This window comes from Alligator sinensis, unplaced genomic scaffold (genome assembly GCF_000455745.1).
Source record: "Alligator sinensis unplaced genomic scaffold, ASM45574v1 scaffold926_1, whole genome shotgun sequence".
Lineage (NCBI taxonomy): Eukaryota > Metazoa > Chordata > Crocodylia > Alligatoridae > Alligator > Alligator sinensis.
In genome coordinates this window covers 255,156-280,443 of record NW_005842679.1, presented here as the reverse complement: position 1 = coordinate 280,443, position 25,288 = coordinate 255,156, and the positions used below count along the sequence as shown (strand labels likewise).

At 44.7% G+C, this 25,288-nt stretch overlaps 1 protein-coding gene across 4 annotated transcripts in view; it reads right to left on the bottom strand.

Annotated features, from left to right (window-relative positions):
• Nucleotides 1-25,288, bottom strand: part of SMS (spermine synthase) — a 90,701-nt gene that overhangs the window by 52,489 nt on the left and 12,924 nt on the right. For all 4 annotated transcript variants that reach the window (XM_025215855.1, XM_025215854.1, XM_025215853.1 and 1 more), the window contains exon 2: nt 2,821-2,941. In XM_025215855.1, the coding sequence (XP_025071640.1) occupies nt 2,821-2,941 (121 nt within the window). The remainder of the gene's footprint in view (nt 1-2,820; nt 2,942-25,288) is intronic.

Genomic DNA, 25,288 nt, shown 5'->3' with positions numbered 1-25,288 from the left:
AGGACTTAAAAAAAAAAAAAAAAAAAAGAGGCGGCTCAACTGCTCTTATATCCATAGCTAGTCTTTGTACAAATGACTGTGGCAGAATTGGCAAGACAAGATCCTTGCAGATCATCTGCCGGTATGATTGTGTCTTTAACAGGATTTACAGTGTTCAGATTTCACAGACGAGCCCTCCCACTCAGGTCACCCGAGTAACTGGCCAAAGGGACATTTGAGACAGAAATCTTGAACACAGGGGGATCCAATGTGGATCATTACTGGAATCTTATATTCCCTGGTGGCATCTTCAGAGTCTTTCCTTAGTGTTACATTCCACACAGAGGGCAGGAAAAAGATCTAGAACTAAGTTGAGGAAACTATTCCTTTTACCTTGCAAATTCCAGACTGGAATTGGAAACTACAGTGCTGCTTGAATTTAAAGGAAAATTTCCCATGAGAAAAAAGCCCAACAGAATCCCTTTAATCATTTGGCTCTAATCCAGTTCTTCATTTTTAACTTTAATTAGCTTTGTCTATATAACCATTTGGGGAAGTTAGATAGCCAAGCCAAGGAAAAAATGAAAGAACCAGGAAGTGGAGAACGCACATGCACCAGCTTTTTTTTCAATCCAGTTTTTCAACTGTACAATATAGCAAAAGAAGTGAGGACAGGAAGGAGAGATTTGAGGTCAACCCAGTGGAAATCAGTTTCAACTGACAAGGAAGCTAAGCTGGAGAGTAGAAATAAAGTTCAAATCTCATTTACGAGTACATTATGCAGCCTGGTGGAGACCTTTTATACTAGAAACACTAGGCTTTTTCTCAGAGATCCTGCAAGGGCACAGATACTTTTCTAGAGGTCTAAGCTTGCTTCAGACAAAAAAAATACGTTTCCTGCCCTGGAACACGTAGAAAGTTCTTTTCCTCTGTTCCTCAATCTACCACTCCCTTCACTACTCAAGTATTTAGTACCAAAGGTCTAGCCTACACTTAAGCATTTTACTATCATAGTATTTTTATTAAAGGATATGTTCATTCTTACAGGCAAAAAACCCAAAAATGAATACCACTATGTTGGCAGAAAAGTCTCTTATTCCCCTTCCTATCCAGGGAGCTGCACAACTTCAACCATGCAGAGAAAACCTTCTAGCTTAGAGAAGGCCTTCATGTTTCTAATATTGGACCAATAAGTAAAGCAACACTGCTGTTTTAATGGGAGGTAAAGTTAGAAAAAGTGTGGAGATTTTTTTTTAACTTGTTCAGCAGAGAGGCGTCTACAAGAAGGGGAGCTGAAGTCTTGTAAACCTCTACGCAGCAGAGTTCAGGCAGTATCTCTTCTAATGGCAAATTCAAGGCCTTTCCTATGCAGAAGTAATTTTATATTCCTGCAGAATGTGATTATTAATATGGATTAATAAAGAGCTTGTGGCTTACACCAATGCAATTTCACACCACCATACTTAACCTTGCTTAAAAAAGGAGTCACACCAAAGAATACCTCATATGGCCAAAGACAATGTTTTCACACTGTACAGATAGTAATTTGGTACAGTACAACTGGCTCTGTATAGCTATGTAGGTGAGAGGGCAGTGGGGGCAGACCCGAATGTCACACCAAACTACACAAAGCATAAAATCCTACTCAGACTCCACAGATTTTTCTTTTGCTCATCCTTGGGAATAGAAGTTAACAGATTCTCAGGCACGAATCAAATACAGTAAAGCTCATTTAACAGGTTCTATGAAATGTCGAATAACCCACTTATATATACAACCCTGTAAAATCTTTTTCTGTATCATAAAACAGATGAATATAGTTTTGTTTGGTAGTTCATCTCAATTAGCATTGTTTACATGAACGTATGGTCCCCACTCACACCATAAGCAACCTTTTTTGTGCACAGTCAATTTTTAAGTGACCATACTTGCAAAGAACCAATCAAGTTTTTCAAGAGCCAAAACAAAGACAATAAAGGGGAAGAAGTATTCCCATTTCTTGTCTAATTCCCCTCCCAATTACTATAACTATTATTGTAAAAATTATGCAATGTTCTAAAGTTGGATTTGATGTATTCAGTTAAATATTATTTTTGGAAAACTTTGAGATTCTGATGCCATAACAGCAGTGATATATAAACAAAGGGTTTGAAATACAACTCACCCAAAATACATATGGAGAACTTTCACTTTGGGGGAACTTTTGATTCTGCAGAATCTAAGTGGTTATTTAAAAGTATCTATCTGGTTGAATAATTAAGCTGGTATCTGAAAAGCTAAGGAATTTGAGGCAGACTGTCCTAGATCTGAAGACATGACTCTCCTGTCCTTGCTGCCGAGACACTGAGTACAGCGGAGTAAAAGCAGACCAAAATGGTTCTACTCAGGAGTTGAACTGAATCTTGTCTAGCTCTTTTTCACCAAGGACCCTTCCCATTGGAGGAAAAACATATACGCACACAAACCTGGATAGAAGCAGGTTACCAAGAACTTCACAGGAACCAAGATGCTTGGCAAGGAGAAAGTGAAATAGGAAAATATACTTTGTAAGTACATGAAGTATTGTAGGGATCAGGACAGGAAGGAGGTTAAAAGTGGTGGGGGGACAGGGGAACCACAGGAAACAAACTGACCAAGAAGAGAAACAAAAATTAAAGAAAGGAGGAAAAGGTGGTAAAACAAAAGAATGACTGAGAAATATATTCTTACAATTTAACACCTTAAAAGTGGGGGGTGGGTACATTTTAGGTACAATATTTAATTGTAGCAGTCTAACACAGTACCCAACTGCCTTACACTGTAATCAGAACATAGTTTCTGGAGTACAAATATCCAACTTACCTGCCATTTTTGTTGGTGTAAGTTGCTAGGTAACCATGATCTTCCCAGCTGTGAATTGTTTCCGTCATTCTCTGCTGTTGAAAAATGGGCTGTAGACCTTTAAGAACGGCATTGCAATCAGCTGAAAGATCAAAGAGGGAAATACATAATCAGCTGCGATATTCTCACATAATTTCCTCCATCTGCTTCTTTAATACAAGGTTGGTTATTTTTAAAAAGCAGCTGTATAGTTCTTCAAAGCAACCTGAATTACTATATATACTATGTACCACATCTTCCCCCATTCCTCTCATTGGAACAACAACACTTGAGTTTGCAACTATACAAATCATATGAATGCAAAAACAAAACAAAAAAATGTAAATCTTTATGCATCATATCCCCTTATGATATGTTCCAGGACTAAGAAATTCTACTATAAGAGATGATTTGAGTCAGGTTGTTTCCTACTGTGCTAAATATTAACATCTAAAGGGAGATTTGTTTAGTTTTTCAGGATTACCATTATTCATTTACTTCAAAAAGAAGACCTCAGTCTTCTTTATGTGACTCTTAAGCAACTAAAATAGTAAGGATGATCATAATGACTATTACATTGAAATAACTGGAGATTATTTAGGACTTCTGACATTCTTTTAACATTTTCTGATACAGCAGGCTGGGCACAGGCAAATTTTTCACCTGTTCCGTCTTGGTTCAACAACAGGGTTTTTTTTTAAGAGGGAAACCTGAGTTGCCAAAAGGATAAGACAGCTCTAACTTGGGTGTGTAAAGAACAAGGAAAGAAGGATTAATAAATCATTTTTTTCTCCTCTCAAAATTACTCCAGACTATTCACTCCTCTTTTCCACCCAGTGACTGTAGAAACTGGAAGAACGTCTGTTCACCAGGGCACCCCAAGGGAAGACAAGATCCAGCAGACAAACTTCTGGAAAACTGTTTTAGGCTGGACATAAGGAAAAATGTCTTTACCATCCAAGTCCCCAGAGCCTGGAATAGACTCCCCACAGAAGTGGTGCAAGCACTTACTCTGGACACTTTTAAGAAACACTTGGATGCTTATCTTGCTGGGATCATTTGACCCCAGCTGACTTCCTACTCCTTGGGCAGGGGGCTGGACCCAATGATCTTGCAAGGTCCCTTCCAGCCCTAATGTCTATGAAATCTATTAAATCAATCTGTGGCGCTATGTTAAGACACCAGTTTCCTACCATTCAGGTCTCAACCAAGCACTGACCTCCACGTGCCATGCAGAAGTTCGGTTGTCTGTCACTCAGAACAAAGGAAATTCAGGTTTCCGTAGACGTAAGATACAAAATACAATGGAAAGTCTTATGGCCAATTTCCTCAGAAGTTCTCATTTATTTATATAATTGTCTTATCCCCCCAAAAATGGAGGAGTAGAGTCATTATTACCTTAAATAAAGGTGGGGGAGGGACATTATTCTCTGCCAACTGTAATCAAGTTATTTATATCCGACATGTATTATCCATATTCTGTTATACCAATGATTCTGGTAAACTTACATTTTGGTTAGTTTTGCCCCAATTTGCATGTGATGGAACTTAAGGTGCTAGTCAGACATAGGTAATTTTCTTTAAAACAACCCTTTGAGAGAATCAGCATGTGTAGCTCCTTTATATATAAGCAAGCAGATCCTCTAAACCAACTATCACATGACAAGACAAGTTATAACCTGGATTAACAGCCCTTATATAGGGGGAAACTGACTGACACAGTTACAGTAAAATTATTCCACTATGGTTATACCAATAAAAATCCCACCCCCACAACTATTTTTTTTAAATTCAAAAATAATATCAGCTCATATCAGAATAAATTTAGGCTGGGACAAGTAAATTTCCCATGCCCCTGCACCCCAAGTAAGCCCTACAAATCCAGAATCTCTGCCTGCAGGTATGAAGATCAGTAGATCCACAACTCCCAAACTTCCCTGCCCCATGCATCGCCATCTTAAAAACAATCTGTCAAGTGAATGGATGGAACCTCAAGCTCACATACCTCAGTAATACATTTCGCGAACCCTTGCACTTGCCAACCCTATTATTTAGGACACATATATACAGATGTTACATGCTGGCAATCATCCGTAAAAATTACCAGAGAGGCCAAAATATGTAAGAGGAACAAAACTCTCATTCTTCTGGATAGCATCAAAGAATGATCTTATTTTACCAACTTTTCTCTGGACAAATTAAAGCTGGGAAGACAGAGCTTCCAAATCTAATATTAGATGAGCATTATCCAATGAAGCAAGAGATAACATTTATCTCCCATTTCACATTCATTAATTTCCTATGCTGCAATTTATGCTTAATTAGAGGTTCTGTCAGACAGCAAAGAATAATTTAATTGCTGATAAGGCAACAATTAGTTTGTTGCTTTGTCAGCTGGGGTAAGCTGCCCAGCCAGGATGGGGGGGCTCGGGACTCGGGGAGTGGGGTGGGTGCTGCCACCACTTGCCCAGCCAGGACACGGGGTGCGGGATAAGGGCACGGCGGCGCTGGGAGCAGGGGCTATACCCTGCTGCTGCTTGCCCCCCTTCCACCCAGAGTGAGCTACGCCTGCATTGATTTTCACCCCCCACCCCCAGATGATCAGGTGGCAGCAGGGCATAGCCCCTGCTCCCAGCACTGCTGTGCCCATATCCTGCGCCCCGGCTGAGCAGCTTATCCCAGCCCCAGCCCCTGCCCTTCCCTCCCCTCTCCGCCCACTACAATCGACTTACCAGCTGGAGGCAACTGTGTCCAGCATAATGAGGTCTGCTGCCTGTTAGTCTATGGCTCAATCTCCAAAGAGGCACTGAATTTTTCCAAATCAATTTAGAGGCTTCTGATTCTACTTGGTCTTTTAATTGGTCTCTCTGGAGATTAAGCCGCCAAATCAAGCCGAACCTCCTCCAAATCGAATCATATGTATATGTATATGGTTTCCTTTTCCAGTCCCACAATACTTTCAGGTGAAGATATAATTCAAACACTATTATGAAAGAAGGCTTTATGCAAGGATAGGTAACCACTGGCATGCATGCCAATTAGTGGCATGTGGAGACATTTTCCCTGGCACTTCAGGAAGCGTGTGAGGAAATTGTTTAAAAAATATATTTTTTAATTTGCTGCTCAGATCTCTCCAGAGCAGCCAAAGGTGCCAGTGCTGCAGCAGGCACCAGGGGTGGAGTCAGGAAAACACAGGCAAGGACAGTCTGAGTTCTGCTGCCCCCATGCCATGCCTAGGGTTGCCAACTCTGACTGAAGCTATTCTAGGAGTTTTTTTTCCCCAACACGACATAATGTTAACTAAATAGCTAATGTAATGTAAATCTCCAAGACTGCTTTCAGTAATCAGCAGGAGATGGATGTCGATTCCGGTAGACTTCCGGCCAATCCGGGAGGGTTTGCAACCCTAGCCATGCCCCCCAACCTGACCCAGCCCAGCCCATGGAGGGGAGCTGTGGGTGGGCAGAGCCAGGACCAGAGCCAGGGCCAGGCAGGCACTCCAGAGGGCAGATGCGCTGGAGGCTCCCAATGGGTGGGCAAAGTCCTGCACCTGGCCTGGGCTCAGGTAGACGGACACCCCATCCCACCCAGGCGAGGGCAGCATGGGGGTGCCGAGCACCAGGCCTGGGTGTTTGGGGCATGATCAGGGCAGCACAGAGAGAGGCAGATGTGGGGGAGGCGCCGTGGGAAGGCTAGCCCAGCCAGGCCCTTGGGAAGGTGGCAGCTGGAGCAGAGCGGGGCCGGGTTAGAAGCAGGGCCCTGTGGGCTCAGGCACCCAGCGGCACCCAAAGCGGGGCTTGGCCCAGCCTGCATAGTTCAGTGAGGATTGGGTGCAGCCACCCTGCCCATAAGGAGACACCGCCTGGCCAGGGCAGGATGCCAAGCTCATGGGGCTCCACCTCCCTGTATGCTGGGCACAGCATGAGTGGGGTGGACCCACCCCTGGTGCGGGGACCCGGCCACAGGAGCCTCCCCAGGCTCCAGGAACAGCTGCCGTGGCTACCCCAGCCTTGCACTCGCAGATCCCCTCCAGAGACCGGGGCTGGGGCAGGCGCCATACAGGGCTGCTGCGCTGCAGGCTCCCAGCTAGCTTGGCCCCAAGTGCCACCTGTGGCAGCTGTTCCTAGGGCCCAGGGGGCTCCTGGGGCCAGGCCCCTGCACCAGAGTGGCTTTGCCCCACTCACGCTGTGCCTGGCATGCAGGGAGACCGAGCCCAGAGCCAGAAGCCCCCCAAGCACGGCATCCTGCCCTGGCCAGGCAGCATCCCCTCTCAGGCAGGGTGGATGCAGCCCATCCCTGTGGAGCTGTGTGGGCCAGGCCCCACCTCAAGTGCCGCTGGGCACCCCTGCCCACCCACCACAGTCCATGTCTGCAGAGCCCCAGGGCAGGCCCCACTTCCCACCCAGCCCCTGCTCTCCTCTGGCACCTCCCCCACCACCATCCCTCCATCACCCGACTCCTGCCCCAAGCGCCCAGCGCCCCGGTGCTGCCCTCACCTGAGTGGGACAGGTAGTCTATCTGCCCAAGCCCTAACTGGGCCCCACACAATGGCCCCGGACCCAGGCTCCCCCCTGCTCCAGGACCGTCAGGAAGGCCTAATTGCCCCAGCTCTGGCAGCTGCTGCTAGAGTGTCACCATCTCCACCTCCCTCAACCAGACACTGCCCTGGACCAACGGGTCAAGCTGCAGCTGGTAGCGGTGGGAGACATGAGTGGTGAGGAACATACCCTCTTTCTCTTTTTCCTTTCTCCTTTCCTTTTCTTCTCTCTCTTCCTTTTCACCTCCTCTCTCCCCTCTTTTCTTTACCTCTTTCTCATTTTCCCCCCTCTCTCATCACAACATGCTTAACAAAAAAGAATACACGAGAACAAAGGTAATTCATGAAGTTTTATTTATTGCTACCAGGTTTAGACTTTTTAGAAAACCTGGTATTTACTGTTAAAAAAGCAACATTTATGATTATTAACTGTATTAATATGCAGTGCATCCTGTCATGTAGCCCCCACCCCAGTTTTGTTTTTCTGACACACCAGCACTCTAGGACCTTACAAGGTAGACATCACAGGTTTTTTCGACACTCCAGCCAAAACCGTTGCCTACCTCTTGTTTTATGGTTCAACTGTGAGTGCTCCAATTCCTGTATACATCAGCACTTGCTGGGCACTAATTCTGCTACAGTGGCTCCATGGAAAATTCATTTCAACGTCTTTTGGTTTAAAGATTGCTGACAGAACAGTTTCTAGTCATCCCTGTCCTTCCTACCTCCCACCCTCCACACTTCCGCCCCATACTCCTTACTGTCTCATCTGTTTCAGTTCTATTTCATTTTCTTCTTTCACAGCCTCTGCAAAAGCATCACAACAATGCTGCTGGAAGACCACTCAGCTTAACTGCCCAAACAGTTTTTTTCCAGACCTGAAGAACATGAAAATTCCTAAATTCTAGCCCTCATCTCATTATCTTGCAGGGATTGTTTCAGGAGCAGTTTTTTTGTTTTGTTTTGTTTTTTTAAGGAAAAGGATGGAGGAGAGAGCAAATGATAGTGAGATTGGAAAGGACAAGGAATGTCAACGCTTTCAATTTAGCAGCAGTTCTGCTTGTTGGATGTCAGTTGCAAGGACCATTAAACTAGGGAATGACCTGCTGGGTGGCACGGAAATGGAAAGGGATCTGGGAGTCCTAGTGGACTCCAAGATGAACATGAGTCGGCAGTGTGACGAAGCCATCAAAAAAGCCAATGGCACTTTATCGTGCATCAGCAGATGCATGACGAATAGGTCCAAGGAGGTGATACTTCCCCTCTATCAGGCGCTGGTCAGACCGCAGTTGGAGTACTGCGTGCAATTCTGGGCGCCACACTTCAAGAAGGACGTGAATAACCTGGAGAGGGTCCAGAGAAGGGCCACTCGTATGGTTAAGGGCCTACAGACCAAGCCCTACGAGGAGAGACTAGAGAAACTGGATCTATTCAGCCTCTGCAAGAGAAGGATGAGAGGCGACCTTGTGGCTGCCTATAAGGTCATCACGGGGGCACAGAAGGGAATTGGGGAGGTTTTATTCACCAAGGTGCCCCCGGGGGGTACAAGAAATAATGGCCGCAAGCTAGCAGAGAGCAGATTTAGATTGGACATTAGGAAGAACTTCTTCACAGTTAGAGTGGCCAAGGTCTGGAACGGGCTCCCAAGGGAGGTGGTGCTCTCCCCTACCCTGGGGGTCTTCCAGAGGAGGTTAGATAAGCATCTAGCTGGGGTCATCTAGACCCAGCATTCTTTCCTGCCTATGCAGGGGATCGGACTCGATGATCTATTGAGGTCCCTTCCGACCCTAGCATCTATGAATCTATGAAACCATGCCAAAAATTCTTTTCTTGTGATAGTATCCTGTCATTTTAGCCCAAGACCATTGCTAAAGGGCTGGGCCCAAACCCAAGCATCACTTGGAATTCTGTAGCCACAGTCCCAAATACAAGAAACATAGCTAATGTTAGCCAAATACAACAGGAGCTTTGCTACACTAAGCCAAATTTACTTTTAGCCTGTAAGGGGCTTAACTGGCAATCCAAAATTAGGCCAGCCATTATACACTATGCATCAGTACAATCCAGGCAAGCCACTCGACTCTCCTCCCCATGGAGGAGCTTGTTTAAACTTCCCCAAGCTCTATTTTAGCCATGTAGATCCCAGGTACGTTCGAGAAAAGAACCCAAGATACATCAGTAGTTCATCCTGTGTCAATTTGAACATGGTTTCGGACTCTTAATGGCATCACTCCCATGGCCCTTTGCAAAAGGAAAAAGAAAATGAATTTGGAAATGATTCAATATTGATTTTGGAAAATTCTAAGATTTGTGTGTTAATAATTATTCGGTTTATTGAATCACCTTGTTATTGAGTTCAAGTGGCTGCTCATTCTATTTGTCTCAACAAAGAAAAGATTGAATTCCTTAAAACCCATTGCAAGGTATAGTAACAGTAAATCCAAAATTGGTCACCAATTCATTATCATCATCATCATCTGTACACATCATTCTTGCTAGCCAGATGAATCAAATGTAATAAGAACGCGGCATGCTCCTCCAGTTCTGAGCACTACTCCCCTGCCCCTCGCAATTAATGCTGATGTAAAATGTGCATTGTTTTAAAAGTTTCCTGACACAAAACTATACAAGTTTAAACAGTGGGTTGGGAAAGCCACAATTTGAGAGACCTTAGGCTAGTCCAGATGTATAAACTGCTAATGAACAGCAGGATTTTTTTATAATGGCTACACTATTAAGTATGGTTCTTCACCATTTCACTACCATTTTGTCCTCTCATAGTTTAGCAGTACCATTCTGCATCTTGAATTAAAAAAAAACATGTGCATCTATCAGCATATTTGGCAGTAAATACACCTTTCACAAACTGGGGTGGAGGTGGGAGGGTATTACAGTTGGCTTCCTTCCTCCTGCTATTTAAGTGAAAAATAAATATGTATGTATGTATATATGTACGTGAGACAGGAATTAAAATGTGTTAATAATATAAGAGGTACATTTTCCTTTAAGTGACAGTACACAATATTTCTGACCACAACTCTGAGGATATTACGGTTCTGTATGGACATCTATTTATTACCTGAGCATATAACAAGACAGGAGCTTATAAAACCAGGTACCTACAACTACAAGGAGGCTGAAATGTTCAGAATCAGCTGTAATCAGGGTGAGACAGTACATATAAGACTGTCCTTAAAAAAAAAACCAAAACAACAGAAACCTTGGTTTCCCAGTTTTCTGTTCTTTTACTAGCATTATTTACAGCATTCTCCCCACCCCACTGCCAGGCAGTACTGTAGCTGCAAAATCTTAAGCAAATTTGCTTCCCCAGGAAAATCCTCAGATTTTGTAAAAATTCTTTAAAGCTAGGGGGACCAAAATCCTAGTGAATTTCACAACCCTGGATTCTACAGAGATCCCATGACCCAGGGCAGATACTGCAGTGACTACTAGCCCACCTCTCTACACCACAAACCTCCCTAGAAAGAAGATGATGATCAGGGATCTGGCTTTTCCATTCCCATGGAAAAAAATGGATTAAAACTGTGTATTTTACTTTTACCAGAGGCAAATGTGGATTTCTTATTTTACCGGAGAAAACTGCAGATTTTGCAGTTTTGCAACAAGCCCTCTGCAGGCTGGCATAGTTCCCGCCTGAAGGGAGCTGCAGGGCGGGGAGGGCAGCCAGGAAGGGGGTGCCATGTGCAACATGGCCACCAGGCAGCCTGGAGAGCAGCTCCTGCAGGTAAATTGGAAGCATGGGCAGGATTGAGGCCCCCATAGGGAGGGAGGCAGTTGAGCAGGTCTGGGGCTGGGACTGCTGCCCAGCGTGTGCAGGGCTTAGGGCCACAATGCATGTCTGCAGGCCACAGCAGGGAGCGGGGGCATGGCCACGGGAAGCTCATCTGGGGGGGTTGGGGGTGGCTCCCCCCCGCTGTGTGCACTCCCAGGGGGCAGAGGGGACCCGCGCCTCTGTGCATGGGATGGGGATGGCGCACTGCCCACATCAGGCTCAAGCTCCTACCCTGCTGCCCTCCCCTGGGCCTCCGCAGCCCGGTGTGTGACTGGTGCCACAGGGAACAGTAAAGCCACACAGGAAGCTGCCTGCTGCTGTAAGCTCCATGCTGCCTGCATCCCCTGAGTGCAACCCTGCACTGCCCCCCCACTGCAGCTGTGCAGGCAAGGAACACCTCGCCAGGACAGCGTAGAGCTCTCAGCAGCAGGCAGCTTCCCACACAGCTCTATTCTTTGTGGCACCAGTCATGAATGCTGGGCTGCAGAAGCCCCAGGGGAGGGCAGCAGAGTGGGAGCCCGAACCTGAAGTGGGCAGCAAGCAGCCTCAGCCCCATGCACAGATCTGGGGGGTGTGGGTCCCCGAGCCCCCACAGGAGTGCATGCTGCGATGAGGAGCAGCCCCCCTTGCCTGAGCCTGCAGTGGGTAGGCAGCAGGAAGGGAGCCCGGCTCCACTCCATTGCAGCACCCACTGCCTCCAGCCAGGGGCAGGGGGCTGTGGACTTAGGTCCTGGGCCTCAAAGCCTTGGCGGCTGGGAGTTGAGGGCTGGGGGAGCAGGAGCTGTAGGTGGGGGCTTTCATTTTAATTGCAGATTTGGGGTTTTTAAATCAGACAGTGCAATTTATCAGAGAATTTGCAATTTTTTAATCAGAGAAAACCAGGATCCCTGATGATCAACCAATGAAAAAGGAACAACAAACAAACAAATACCCCCAAAAGACCCAAAGTCACCAGCCCTCATCAAGGACATGCTAGCACCAGATAAGCCTTCTGCAGGCAAATTAAATTTTGAAAACGTACATATACATATATCAAAGTCTATTTTGCACTTTCCAAAGTCCTCTTGCACAGTGTTGTAAAAGCCCTTCATTATCACAGGGTAGGAAAGATTATTTAAAATGAGTTACACAAGAATATTGTGAGCCTTCCAAAAAAGGATTCAGAATATTTCTCATCTGAAATGGAGGTACTTCATTGTTATGCGATTTGAGAAAAACCCTAAGGAACACAACAGTTTACAAATCCCCATTCTAATATGAGCATTTGGTACTCCTCTGAATAAACAAGCTGGTTTACCTCAGGCTGTGAGAAAGTGCCAGTTAAAAACAAATGAGCCTGGAGACAAACGTCTCTCCCACCACTATGTTTTGAAGCATTCTGTACTCATTTAGAAAAGCGCCACAGGAAAAGGCTTTGTTTTCTACCCTCTAGCTCAATGCAGGCACAGAACTACAGGAAACATTTACACCAACACTATACCGGAGTTTTGAGTTGTTCACAAGTGCAGATGATTAAAAAAAAAGAAGAAAAATAAAAATTCATTCCTATTGTTTCAATTTGTTCTATACTTCTGAAACAGGCAGAGAGCGTTTGTGGTGATTGATGGAGCAGGGTGGAGAAGGGAAGTAGGTGGAAATGATCCAGCTACTCTTCAATACCACATGGAAAAAGCAAGTCAACACTGGACCTTCCCATACACCTGCTGTATTCTGTTACATTCCTCTATTCTGTAACAGGAGGCAGGTTCCAAGGACAGTTCCTCTTCTCTCCCCCAATAAATCTGCTCAGCAATTGTGAAACTCTAAAAATAAACTACTAAAACAGGAACGTAAAGATTACACACTAAGTACAGGGCACTACAAGTGAGTCTCTTGAAATATTCACAGTACTTATCATAGTAGTGTCTCAGCCAAGTTGGAGCTAATACATAATGCAATATAAATACATACAAAAATAATGTAAAAGCAACTGCCAGAGAAAGCAGAGGTTTGTTCTCTTTACCTTGTCTTTTCAAATTAGAAATAACAGCTTTTGACTTTGCTATTTTTTCCATCCCCCCGCCCCAAAGCACTGTTGTAGACCAGGAAAAATTGAGAGAAGTAAAAAAGAAACTGAAAATGCAAGCAATTTAGAAAGTTTAGATTAAAAACAAAGGCCTTCCCCATTGAAATGAAGGTAATCAGCAAAAGCTCCAGCTCTACTCCTCTAACAAACTGCAACCTGTATATGTGTATGTTAGGAGTAGCTGGTGGAAGCTCCATCCTTCGAGGTTTTTAAAACCTGGCTAGACAAACCCTTGGCGGGGATGATCTAGTTGGGGGTGGTCCTGCTCTAGAGTAACCACCTTTTCAAAATGGAAAGGCAGGACACATGCCTGCCTGTCCCTCATGGATAAAGCAGAGATGAGTGGGGTGGGGGTGGATGCAGGTTGCCCGCTGTGGGCTCGGTGCCCCCTGCCCTGCTGCCCTTCCCCAGGGAGCCCTGCACTGGCCACGCGTCCCCTGCCGGTCCAGCAGCAGCAGGGGGCACAACTCCATGCCACTGCCTGCCGGCTGCTGCCAGGCAGGCAGGCAGGGATTACACAGCTGGCACAGGGCTACAAAGGGAAAGGCAGCAGGGTGGGGAGCCCCAAGCCTGCAGCAGGCAACTCGCATCTGCCCCCACCCTACACACAAATCTGAGGGGGCATGTGCCCCCATGCCTCCCCAGGAGATGCACGCAGCAGCATGGAGCTGCCCCTACCATGCACTCCTTGGACAAGCCACCTGTGGCTCCGTCCCACTCCCCAGCCCAGCCCTGGGTCCCATGCACTGCCCCAGCCACACTCCCTCCCTCACCATGGGGGCCTCAATCTGCCCCACCCCCTGCCCCTCCCCATAGACTTTCCTGCAGGGAACTGCTCAATGCTGCCTGGCTGCATTCCTAGCCATGAGCATGTGTGAGGGTGGGCACGTGCATGTGGCGCCCCCTATGTCCCACTCCCAGCAGCCCCTTGCAGGCTGAAACGCTGCCAGCCTGCAAGGGGAAACCTGCCATTTCCCATGGATCCCTGCACAATGCTGCAAATCCGGAGCAAGTGCTGTCCTGGAGGCATGCAGCCCAGGACCAGGGCCCAAGGTTCCTGTTCCAGGACTGTCCCACCCAATTAGGGATGGGTGGTCACCCTCTCCTGCTTTGAGCAGGGGGTTGGACTAAATGACCTCCTGAGGTCCCTTCCATCTCTTATCTTCTATGATATAAAGCCAAACAAGTCAAAGAGAGATGAACAGCTTTTCTATTTTTGTGGAACCAGATCATCTTGACGTGATAAAATAAAAAGCCTCCATGTTTTGTTTATGTAGCTTAACTTTGAAGTGCTGCTCTCCTCTGAGAAGCGACTATATAAATATTGTATGTAAGCAACAAAACTTCTCTCTCATGTGTACCAAGAGTAATAACAGCTTTTAGTAGTTTTTCCTTTCTCCTCCCATATTAAGATGTTTCTCTGAAGCACAAGACTTCATAATGCTTTAAAAAAATTGTTTGTATTCACTGCAACCATCAGTTGTGAGGCACCTTATTGATAAAGTTCAGTACTAACTGCATCTAATGACTCTGGCTCTGTACTCTGAGAAAATGGCTCAGCATATGTATTTACTTCTAGTCTTTAAAAAATAAAACTACATTTCTGACTTTCTTCAAAGCCAAAAGCTTCATTTTAAACAAGCTAAATTACACCCCAGGGAATTGTGCATAGAAAAATTCAGAATTATGCAAAAATTAATAACTTTTTGTTTATTTATTTTTACATTTCATCTTATATCCTTAATACCTATCCCAAAAAACCCATCTGGGTGGGTGTGAGCCACATGTCGTTGTGTCCCCCTGCCAGTGGCAGCAGCAGCAGGCCCTTGAGGCCATGGCAGGCAGAGCCCCCCAGTGGCATGCTGCTCTGCCAGAGTCCCAGGGGCTACACGTGGTGGCACAGAGCTGACCCAGTCTAGCCTGGTCTGCTGGCACACACCTTCAACTAGACCAGACTGCACATGGGGTTCATGGCACTGCAGGCGGGAGCCACGCACCATCAGGCCATGCAGGCTCTGTGCCTCTACATGGGGCTTCCAGCACTCCAGTGAAAGCCACGTGTGGAGGCATGGAGTCGGCCTGGCCTGGCCTGACCAGATGGTGTGCAGCTACTACCTGCAGTGCCATGAGCCCCACGTGCTGGCATGGAGCCAGCCCAGTTTGGGTTGAAGGTGCACACCAGCAGACTGGGCCAGGCAAGCTCCATGCCACCATGTACAGCCCCCCAGGACTCAGTCAGAGCCTCATGCCGATGGGGGCTCTGCCTGCCACGGCCACAAGTGCTCCAAGGGCCTGCCTGCTGCTGCCGCCAGTGCCACCATGGGAGGGGGACTGACAAGTGACACACCCACCCACAAACCCTACCCCCACTCCTGCAGGCAGGAGCTCCCCACCCCACTCTCCAGCTGTGGAGTTGTGTGCCAGCATGCTTGGTGCCTTCATGTGTGGCTCCCAGCTGGAGTGCCAGGAGCCCCGTGGAGATGGGGGCACAGACCCCATTCAAGTTAAATTATGCAAAATTATGCAGGGTCATATGTTTTATGTGCAAAATTGCATGGGCACATAACTGGATATTGCCCCAGGGTGTATTAAATAATAAACTGCTGTTATAAGAACAGCTATAATTAAGCTTTTTTTTCTTTTCTTTTTTTTTTTTTTTTACATATGCAGACGCACACAATCTATTCAGTACACAGATTTATTATAAGCTTGTAGCATATATAATCATTAAAGCTTAGAAAAACAGAATGTAAACACTGTTAGCAAACGACCCCAGGGTGCTGTGGTGAGCCCATTCTGGCTATCTTAATCCCACATAAAGTTTCGGTTGGAGAAACATTTTTTTCCCCCATCCATTCCTAAGTAACTACACAACTCTGTCACGGGCGCTGGCTTTTAGAGTGCTGCAGGCTTGCATGGATCATGATAAACAGGATTGCTCTCCTAAAGAATTAACAATGCAAATTGGATAATGTGCAACCAAGTACAGCAGGCAGAGAAGAGGGAAGAATGAGGAGAGTTTGGTTCTAAACTTATTCAGTGGGGAAGCAAGTAAATTGGACTGACATTAAGTCAAAATTACAGTAACAATGTTACAGTTAGTTCCGAGACAGAAATGCAGTGAACTCCCATACAAGTCTAGTTTACAAGTGTCAAAAATACTTCATGTACATAAAGAATACCTCCAATTCCAAACCACAAGGTAAATGACATACATCAGGACAAAAGCACTCAACTCTATTACTTCATGCCCTGCAGACAGGTAAGTACTTAAAGAAGAGCCAAAGATATTCCAGGACAGTGGAGTGCACCCTTTTTGGCAGATGTGTCACAAATTAAGCCACATATCCTCGAGTGCCACTCCGATCCCCTTCTCCACAATCTGTTTTTCTGCTTTCTGCTCCCTTCCCAATCTGCTGCCCCTGCCCTACAAAAATCACACACACACACTCTGCCCATGCTACAGACTGGCCACAACTGTTCTAAGATCAAATGTTGGGGTTTAGGTTTTATTTTTGTTTGTTTTTTTAAATAAAGACTGCATTATTTTGTACAAAGCCTAGATTTCTCTTACCAGGACATGAGTAAACACCCACCTGGGAACCAAATTCCAGGGAGAGTCCATGAGTAAGTGGCATAAGTGAAACCCTCCTCTTCTACTCAGGTGCCAGGTACCATGTACAAGTACATAACAATTTGTACTGTTTTAACCAGAAGGGTAATGCATGTTTAAACAAATGTACATAAACTGATGCAACACATGGGTTGGCACTCTTTTTGTGACTTAAGAAACTTTAATATTGATTCAGTTTGAACCAATTTTTTACTGAACTAAAATGAATCAGTTTAAACCAGGTTTAAGATCAGGTACACGGTATTCTGCAGGAGATTGTACCGGTTTCTCACATACACATCTGCAGTTAAGCCACCGCAACTCTGAATAGAGACAAGTTATAAATTGATGCAATACCTCTGGCACCACCAGACGAGTGAAGCAAACTGAAATGAGTCACTCATTTTCTTATACCTTCCTGCCAACTCCTGCCCCCCCCCCCTTTTTTTTTTTTTGCTATACACTTCCAACTGCCTGCACAGGCTTTTTAGCTCCAGACCAGCAGCATTTCTTTATAGGAAGGATAAACATAACGTGACAGGCAGAGACAACCACTTTCTTCGTGTGAATGTGTACCATCTGTTTCCTTCTCAGAAGACAGGTCTGAGCACTTCTGAGTAAATAAGAACCTCTGGAAGCTTAAGCATTCAGATCTTGACATGCTCCCATGTCCAAGTGACAAGTCAAAAGACCAAAATCCTATTTTTCTCCCTTCTCCCCCTCCCAAAAGTCACTGAACAGGACAGGTACAAACATTAACTCTTTATCTTTGAAACTATCCACAGGCCAGCTCTTACATATTATTGTCACAAACCAAATTAAGTAGTGCCCATGTCACAAACAAGTAAAACCATTCAAAACAGTTTTAGTCTGCACTAGGTTAACTAAGAGTTAACTAACAAGAAGATAGTAACAGTTTTTTTGCTGCGCATGTCAAAAAGAGATTTATAACTGCGACACTAACAAGAAACGAAACTTAGCCCATGATTTATGATTGGTCAGGGTGAAAAGGGATAGCCTTGCTACAAATTCCTAGAGATAATTGGCGATTCTAATTAAATTTATGACGTGGCGAAAAACAATTGGCTATCATACAAACAAAACCCTGCTACATTTCCGCCAAAGGGGAAGACAACTCTGTCTGCACCTTGGAGTAAATCTGACAATTTGATCAGTTGTCAGCGTCTTCCCGCCACGACCTCCCTGGCATACCCTTGACCCACATGCCCGATAAGCCGGCCCGTATATATGTCTGCAGAACGACCGAACGAACTCTAAGCTGTAACTAACTAAGTATATCTGACCTCCGTCTTTCACCACCTTGACGGCGTGAGTAAATAATCTTGCTTTGCAACCGATAAGCGTCCGCCTAATTAATTCCACTCCATGCGTCACAAGTACCCACCTGACGAACCCTTAACCGCCCGGGTGGGAGTCAGGGAGAGCTGCTGGCTGACTGCCCTGGGTCCCGACAATTATATCGAAGTATAAATTAACAAAACAAAACAAAAAGGTATTTTAAGCCTTGTGCTAGAAATGTTAAACCCATCTCTAGCTCAGACATCAGGATAAGAACAATTAAGAGTAGATCGTCTCTCAGCTGCCTACTTATTCCTTCTTTTGAGGCATTCCATTCTAGCCACTACAAGAGACAGAATACAGTATAAACGATCTAATATAGGAAATCCCTTTTTTCTCATTTCCTTTCATTCCCTCCTTCCCCCATTCACCCTTCTTTCCATTCCAGCCACATAACCAATTCATTTATGTCCTTCCCCCTCAGTCACTTTTGCAGTAGCTCACATGCACACAGAACCCTATCCCCAACAAGATGGCACTATTTCCTTCACCGGGCTTTTGTACACTGGCCCCCATGGAAGTGTTCTTTTAGTGACAACTAAACACTTTTGAACTTTTCTTTTGTTTTTTGGGGTTTTTTTTAAAGACACCATTTATAGCAGCAGACAGTAGCTACCACAAGGAAGCCATCAGTGCATGTGTTGCACAGCTGTGTGACTTCTGGCAGCTCCAGCAGAACCGAGGGGTTACACACTACAGGAACTGTAATGTCAGGGCATGAAGTGCCCCCTTGGAAAAAACAGATGTTAAAGGGGACATGACAGTCAGAAGATGACAGAGGAGTCTCTACACAACCTTCTGCTGGCTTCTTTCATTGAGAGAGGTGGTGCTTATCTGCTAATTCAAATAAAGGACACACCCAGCAAAACTACATCACAGACTGCACCTTAAAATCTCAACCATGCAAATTTAGTCATTTGAAACAGGGTAGGAAATGACAAAACACATCCTTAATTTTACCAGCGAGTCACACGTCTTCATATATCATCTATTAGGATTAGCTAATCTTTGACAGCACAGATTATGTTGAAATGCCTCACATTCTGCTGGTGCCCTTTAAAAAAATCTGGAAACAATAATGAAAACTCCTGCACACAGTCCAAATAATTTTGCCTCAATCAAGGCACTTAGCTTAAATCCTACAACAGAGCTCTGGTGCTGCTGTATCACTCTACTTATGTATACAAGGCGCTGATTTATGTACTACTGCATTGCACAGACTGACTTGGGAGGAAGGACTAAAAACATCATTTGGTCAAAGAATCTCAACTTGTTATTACAACAAGGGGAAAAAAAAGGTTGGTATTTATGTGGGTGTAGTTAATGGCCTCTGGACTACTCCAAAAACCTCACCCACTTTTTCTCCCATATGCCAAGTATGGAGTGAGCTCTGTAGAATTTATGAAAGATACAGTCCCTGCCCTGACTTGTTTACCATTTAAAGCCACAATCCTGCAAGGATCTCTAAGTGGGTATTAGGGTGGACCATGACTAACCTCCTTCCATAATCCAAGCCAGCACCAGAGGGAGAAGTCAACATCACACCCAAAGAGCGAGTGGCTCAGGAGATGGTTCTTACAACTGGCCATCACAAAGGGATAAAACCCAATAACACACAAAAACCAAGGACACTTGACCACTTACTGTAAACTGGCACAGCTAGATTTAAAAATCCTTTTGGGGAAACTGAAATTTGGTGGAGAATCATTTTTAAGTTTCAAATACAAAGGAAGTTCGCTCATCAGAATCTATTTCACTCTTTAACTGCATACACAAACATTAGTCTCACTTGTCAGAGATGATAAATCAATATTCAGAGAGTAAATGCTTGACTTGAGAGCATAACTACACTTCCCCAGTATGATTAAACATATCTTTCCTGACTTATGCACAGTACAAATAATACTGCTTGATTATAGAATTTGTATCATCCAAGGTCCTTGGCTCCATCTTTTTTGAGTAGTTTCGACCCCTCCCCATTTACCACTATCTAAATGCAATTACAAGGAGAATCCTGCAATCATTGGTTCTTATTTTATTGCTTTGCTCGAGTTTGGCTACCCGACTTTAAGATCCCCTCCGTGCTGCAAAGGAACTAGGACCATTTTAAGAACTACTTGTAGCTAACAGAGGAATGTTTTTAAATTAAGCTGGGATGAGTCCCAAAACAACCTTCCCCAGGAGAGAAAAGAAATGTAAGGCATTAATCACGCCTGTCAGAATTTGGCACGCTGACTCCATATACAGAGTACGTCTTGAAGTACAGCCTCTAGAGAGGCAAAGATGGAAGATTAAAGAGAAGTACTAGGTCACCACTGCTTCAAAAATATAGTCAGCTTTCATGAAGGCTTAAAAACAAAAAGCTGAAACCATAAAAAAAAAATGTGTAGCCCTCCCAGGGGCCTGACATGAAACACCATCACCAGAACACTTACACCAAGTTAACCTGTCACCAGAGACTGAAACTCCTTCCCTGCCCCCCAACATCCAAAACCAAGAAGTCGAAAAATTTGAGGGCATTGCTGGAGATGGCCTGAGAGCTGGCTTCTGCATCTTTTCGGGATCACCATCTTGGCCTAGCCCAGCACAAAATTGGCCTGGAAGAGAGGCTCCTTCACCTCCTTGCAGAAAGGGCAGGCCACTGATGCTGCCAGGTCTATGGGGCAGACAAAGGTGCCCATGGCCAGGGCCCCATGCAGCAGCCACTACTGGAACTTGCCGTTTTATTTTGTGATAGGCAGCTTGTACAGGGTGCACCAGGCCAGGTGAGCTCTGGTGTTGCAGCCACTAGGCCCTGCTTCCTGGTCATGTCAGGGCAAGCAGCAAGGATGCGGGCATCATGTACTTTGATTGTCCATGCATATAGTGTCTTCCCAATACATAGATGGGATGAAGGGAAGGAGTCGTACAGTGGGAATCTAGTACTTCACAAACTTGTTGCAGACAGTAGGAGAGGAGTATAAGTATGTGGATGCATATCTTGGGGTAAGCAAGAAGAAAGCCATTAGCAGAGACCTACCATACCTACAGCTTGCAGCTAAGAGTTTTAGAGGGGACTGAGTATCAGAAACAATTTGCACCCTCGCAGCAGCCAGGAGCAATTGCAAAAGGGAGATACTGAAACTCCTTTCTTCCAGCAAATAGAGTGGGACTGACCTCATATGAAATCAGCCAAAGGCCAATCAAAGAAATGAACCCCATATGGGGTTTTAGGTAAAAATCCCAGCAGCTTCCCCTTCTACCTTCTAAGATAGCAGGACTTCACTCCTCCCAAATGAAATACTCCTCTGCTCATTGCTATCTTTGGCTAATAGAAGTGGACTGTCCGTTACGTGGCAGCTAATAGCTCCCCCTCCACCCCCCGCCAAAAATACCGACAGTTCAGTATTCAGCTCATGCTCTCAATCCAAGAAGTACTTCTAAAGGTTAACAGAACAGTGGAATGAGGTCTTGGAATATACTACTATTAGTAATGATGTAGTTTAGCCCTCTGCCAAGATATGCCATGTGTCTCACAATTAGGTCTATCTTGTAACACTGCATAATTAGTTGAAACCAGGAGAGAGTACTTTAACCCAATATGATTAACATCAGTAATTTAAAAGTTAACAAGCAGGAAGCCCTGGATTTACAGCATCAATTTTAATCTTGTTTTGCATTTGTACTTGTATTTTCTTTTTTTTAAAGTGTTTACTCTCATTAGTTGAAATAACCATTGAAATAACTATATTTGGTTGCAAATCCACATTATATACATTTAATTTGGTATTTTTGGATAAAAGGAAAGATAAACATATATAGTATAAAGCATTATTCAAATTCTTCATGTTAAAAAAAGAAAAAGAAAAAGAAGTGACGTTTGCCAGGTGATCATTATTGCCCCTCAGAGATTTCTTTCAGGCTGTATTTTAACTGGAAGGAAATTGGAATTCAAATGTACAACATCATTTTAAAGTTATTTTCTTCATTGGCTAAAATAAAGATTAATGTGTTGGATATGGCAAGAAAGATTTTATGAAAACAGTTTGTATTTAAAACCAAGTTATTAAATAAGGAAATATTAATATATTGAGATTGAAAATGTGGTGCATGGAAGCCAGAAAACAAAGGCGTTTAGGCAAAAAATCTATAGGGACCTAAACTGCATGGGTGCTTTTGAAAATCTCAATAAGAGCTGAGTGGTCACTGGCTTCACTCCCATCCAACCTTAGCTCACGTATCAGCAATCTTCAGTACCTGAATCTCCTTGAAAAATCTGATTCCATCTCCAAGTTTGTAAACTTAGTAGATTTCATCCTCTATCACTTGGTATTTATTTACAGGTAAAAAATTAGAAAAAGCTTATTTTCCACTTCTAACTGGTTTCACAACTTTAAATTAACTATTTAAATAATACTGTTCCTTTCTCTGTAGCTAGCAGCCAAAGTTAATCAGGCAAACATTTCTGTGCGTATTTATATTTAGAAAAAGAAAAGCATGTGCTCCTCTGTAAGTACTGACTGTAGCAAGACCTTTATAAGGCTTCAGTCAATCTTAAAAGTCAAAAGATGTCCCTCCCTAGCTACAGTTCTGTAAATCCTTAAAAAAAGCCATAAAATGTCATCGTATTAAAAGTTTTTAACACCTCACTAATGAAGCTTTAAGTGATTTTAAGTCATACTGAATTCAGGCTCTAACATAGGCCAATTTAAAAAAAATAAGTAGAAAGAAAAAAATGTATTTAGCTTATTTTTTAAAGGAACCACTGACCTTTAACAACCATAGTTAAAATCCTAGTCACTTTTCCTAGTTAAAACATAAAATGGCATTTTTACATTCCTCATGTTTGCTACATGTATTTATTCAGGATTATACTTTTGGAAATAAAGTTTTTACTGTTCATTGCTTTTGCACAGTAATGGCACAACAGCAAGACAAGGAGCTGCACTGGAATCTCTCTCATGTGTTATCAACAGAATAACTGACCTTCTGTTTGCCATCCTGCTACATTTGCCAATCCTGCTGCACATAAAGGAGTTACAAAAGGTTAAGTAAAGAAAATAATTTAGTCCAAGTTTAAAAAGCAAAACAAAACAACACACAGGCAATAGCAGACAAATGGAAAGAATTTATCCTGACACTTCAGTTCCTAGGATGGAACACAAAGCTGGCCTTTAGAACTTACTGGGTGTGTCTATACATGCAATTAATGCAAAGCAATAAACTCTAGAGTAGTTTGAGCCAGAGTAAACTGCTCCCAGGTGCAGCATCTACACATGTGCCCAGGACAGCACTAATTCGAGCCAGGGCAGAGCAGTCCCAGGGTGGCAGGGGTGGCGTTGGGGGGCAGAGAGGCTGGCTGAGGGGGCTGAAAGTGTGGAGCTGTGTGGCTAGGCAGCAAGCAAGAGTCTGGCCCCTGGATGGCTGGGCTGACTGGGAGCAATTTATGCCCATGGGCAGTATCTACATGCGCGCTTATATCTTACTGCAGCATTTAAATTACTTTATTGTGGTCTAATACCATTGCACATGTAGACAGTGATGCTTTATTCTGCAGCCAATTAGTCGATTCTGCAGTAAAGTGCATGTGTAGACACAGCCAATGAGATTACCTGCAATCCAAATCCTTAAATCACACTTTCAGAGCTACCCTAGAAAGCAGTGCTGCAAGAGTGTAGAAACAGTAGTCTAAAACATGGGTTCCAAGTGCTACAGAGTTGTATACGGATTCTACCACAGAGAAAGTTATCCCCGAAATGAGTGAAACACTGTAACTTGGCTTTTATCTCCAGTGACATCAACACCAAGAAACTGCACTAAACAATTTACACTGGAATGACTAAACCCAATTAACCATAATGCTTCATCATCCCCACACCAGCCCACTAACAGGGTGGCCTGTCCCCTTAGAAGGAACAGCCAGGCCTGCTGAGTAGCTATGGCTCCCCAATGAGCCATTCCTTTAAACACCCCAGAAAGAAGAACAGCAGGGCAGTGAACTGTAATTTAACAGCTGTAAGCCAGAGGCAAGTGGTGGGCTGCACCACTTGCTTCATGGAGGAGCCAGACTACTGTGCTAGGGCCAGAGCCACTGGGGCCCCCTCCTGGTATCAAGGACAGGACAACAGGGTTTTGTCTGTTTAAAGAGTGAACTGGCTGAAGAGCCCCTTAGGTAAGCAAAGCCAAAGGCAAGGCAGCCTGTTTACACCTACCTTTGCAAACAAATATGGAGCTTAGACAGACATAATTATACTGGGAGGAGGGGATGAAGAAATATCATGGTTCAAACTAATCTACTGGTACTGTTTTGTTAAACCTATTTTGTGTTAAGTGGAATTAAACAAAAAAGATAGCCCCTGAATGAAAGAGGGTGAAGTCATCACCTACTGTAGGACAGAAGCAGACAAATAAAAGATTGGCTGAAGTGTGCATCAGAAGAACAGCACTGACTCAATTCTAAGATATTGGGGGGCGGGGGCAGATCTTAGAACTGGGAGTGGGGAAAGGCAGGCAGCTGCTGTGGCTCGGGCTCCAGCCCCTACCCAGGGTCAGGGTGCTAGCCACAGCTGCTGCCAGCCCTTCCCCCAACCTCTGCACCCCACCATCTCCCCTCAGCAGCCTCTTCCCTCCCAACTCCCTCACACTCAGCTGGTGCATGTGTGTGTGAGCGTGTGTTCCTTGCTCTCTGCCAGCACGCTCTGTTCAGCTTGGGGCACTGAACCCTGCCCTATGGCAGTTGTGTGGGCCAAGCACCACTGCTGTTGAGTTAGCTAGGGCCATGCTCTGTGTCCTAAGCTAGGACGGAGATGAAGCCTTCCAGTGGGGAGCAGGCGGGGGGAGGCAAGGAGGCAAAAGAGGGGAGCAGAGGTGGCAGAGGGGCAGGCACACGCAGGAGGCAAGCTGCTTGACCAGACCACACCACTTACCTTCCCTACTGCCTGTCCCCCTGCAGCAGTGGAAAGGACAAGTTAAAAGCTGTCTAAAATTTAGATTCTATACATGGAAAATTATTACAAGATTATAATGTTTTTCATATATAGAATCTAATTATTGGGGGGGGGGGGGAAGGGTGCCTTTAATTTAGGGGCTTTTTAAGGTTTGGAA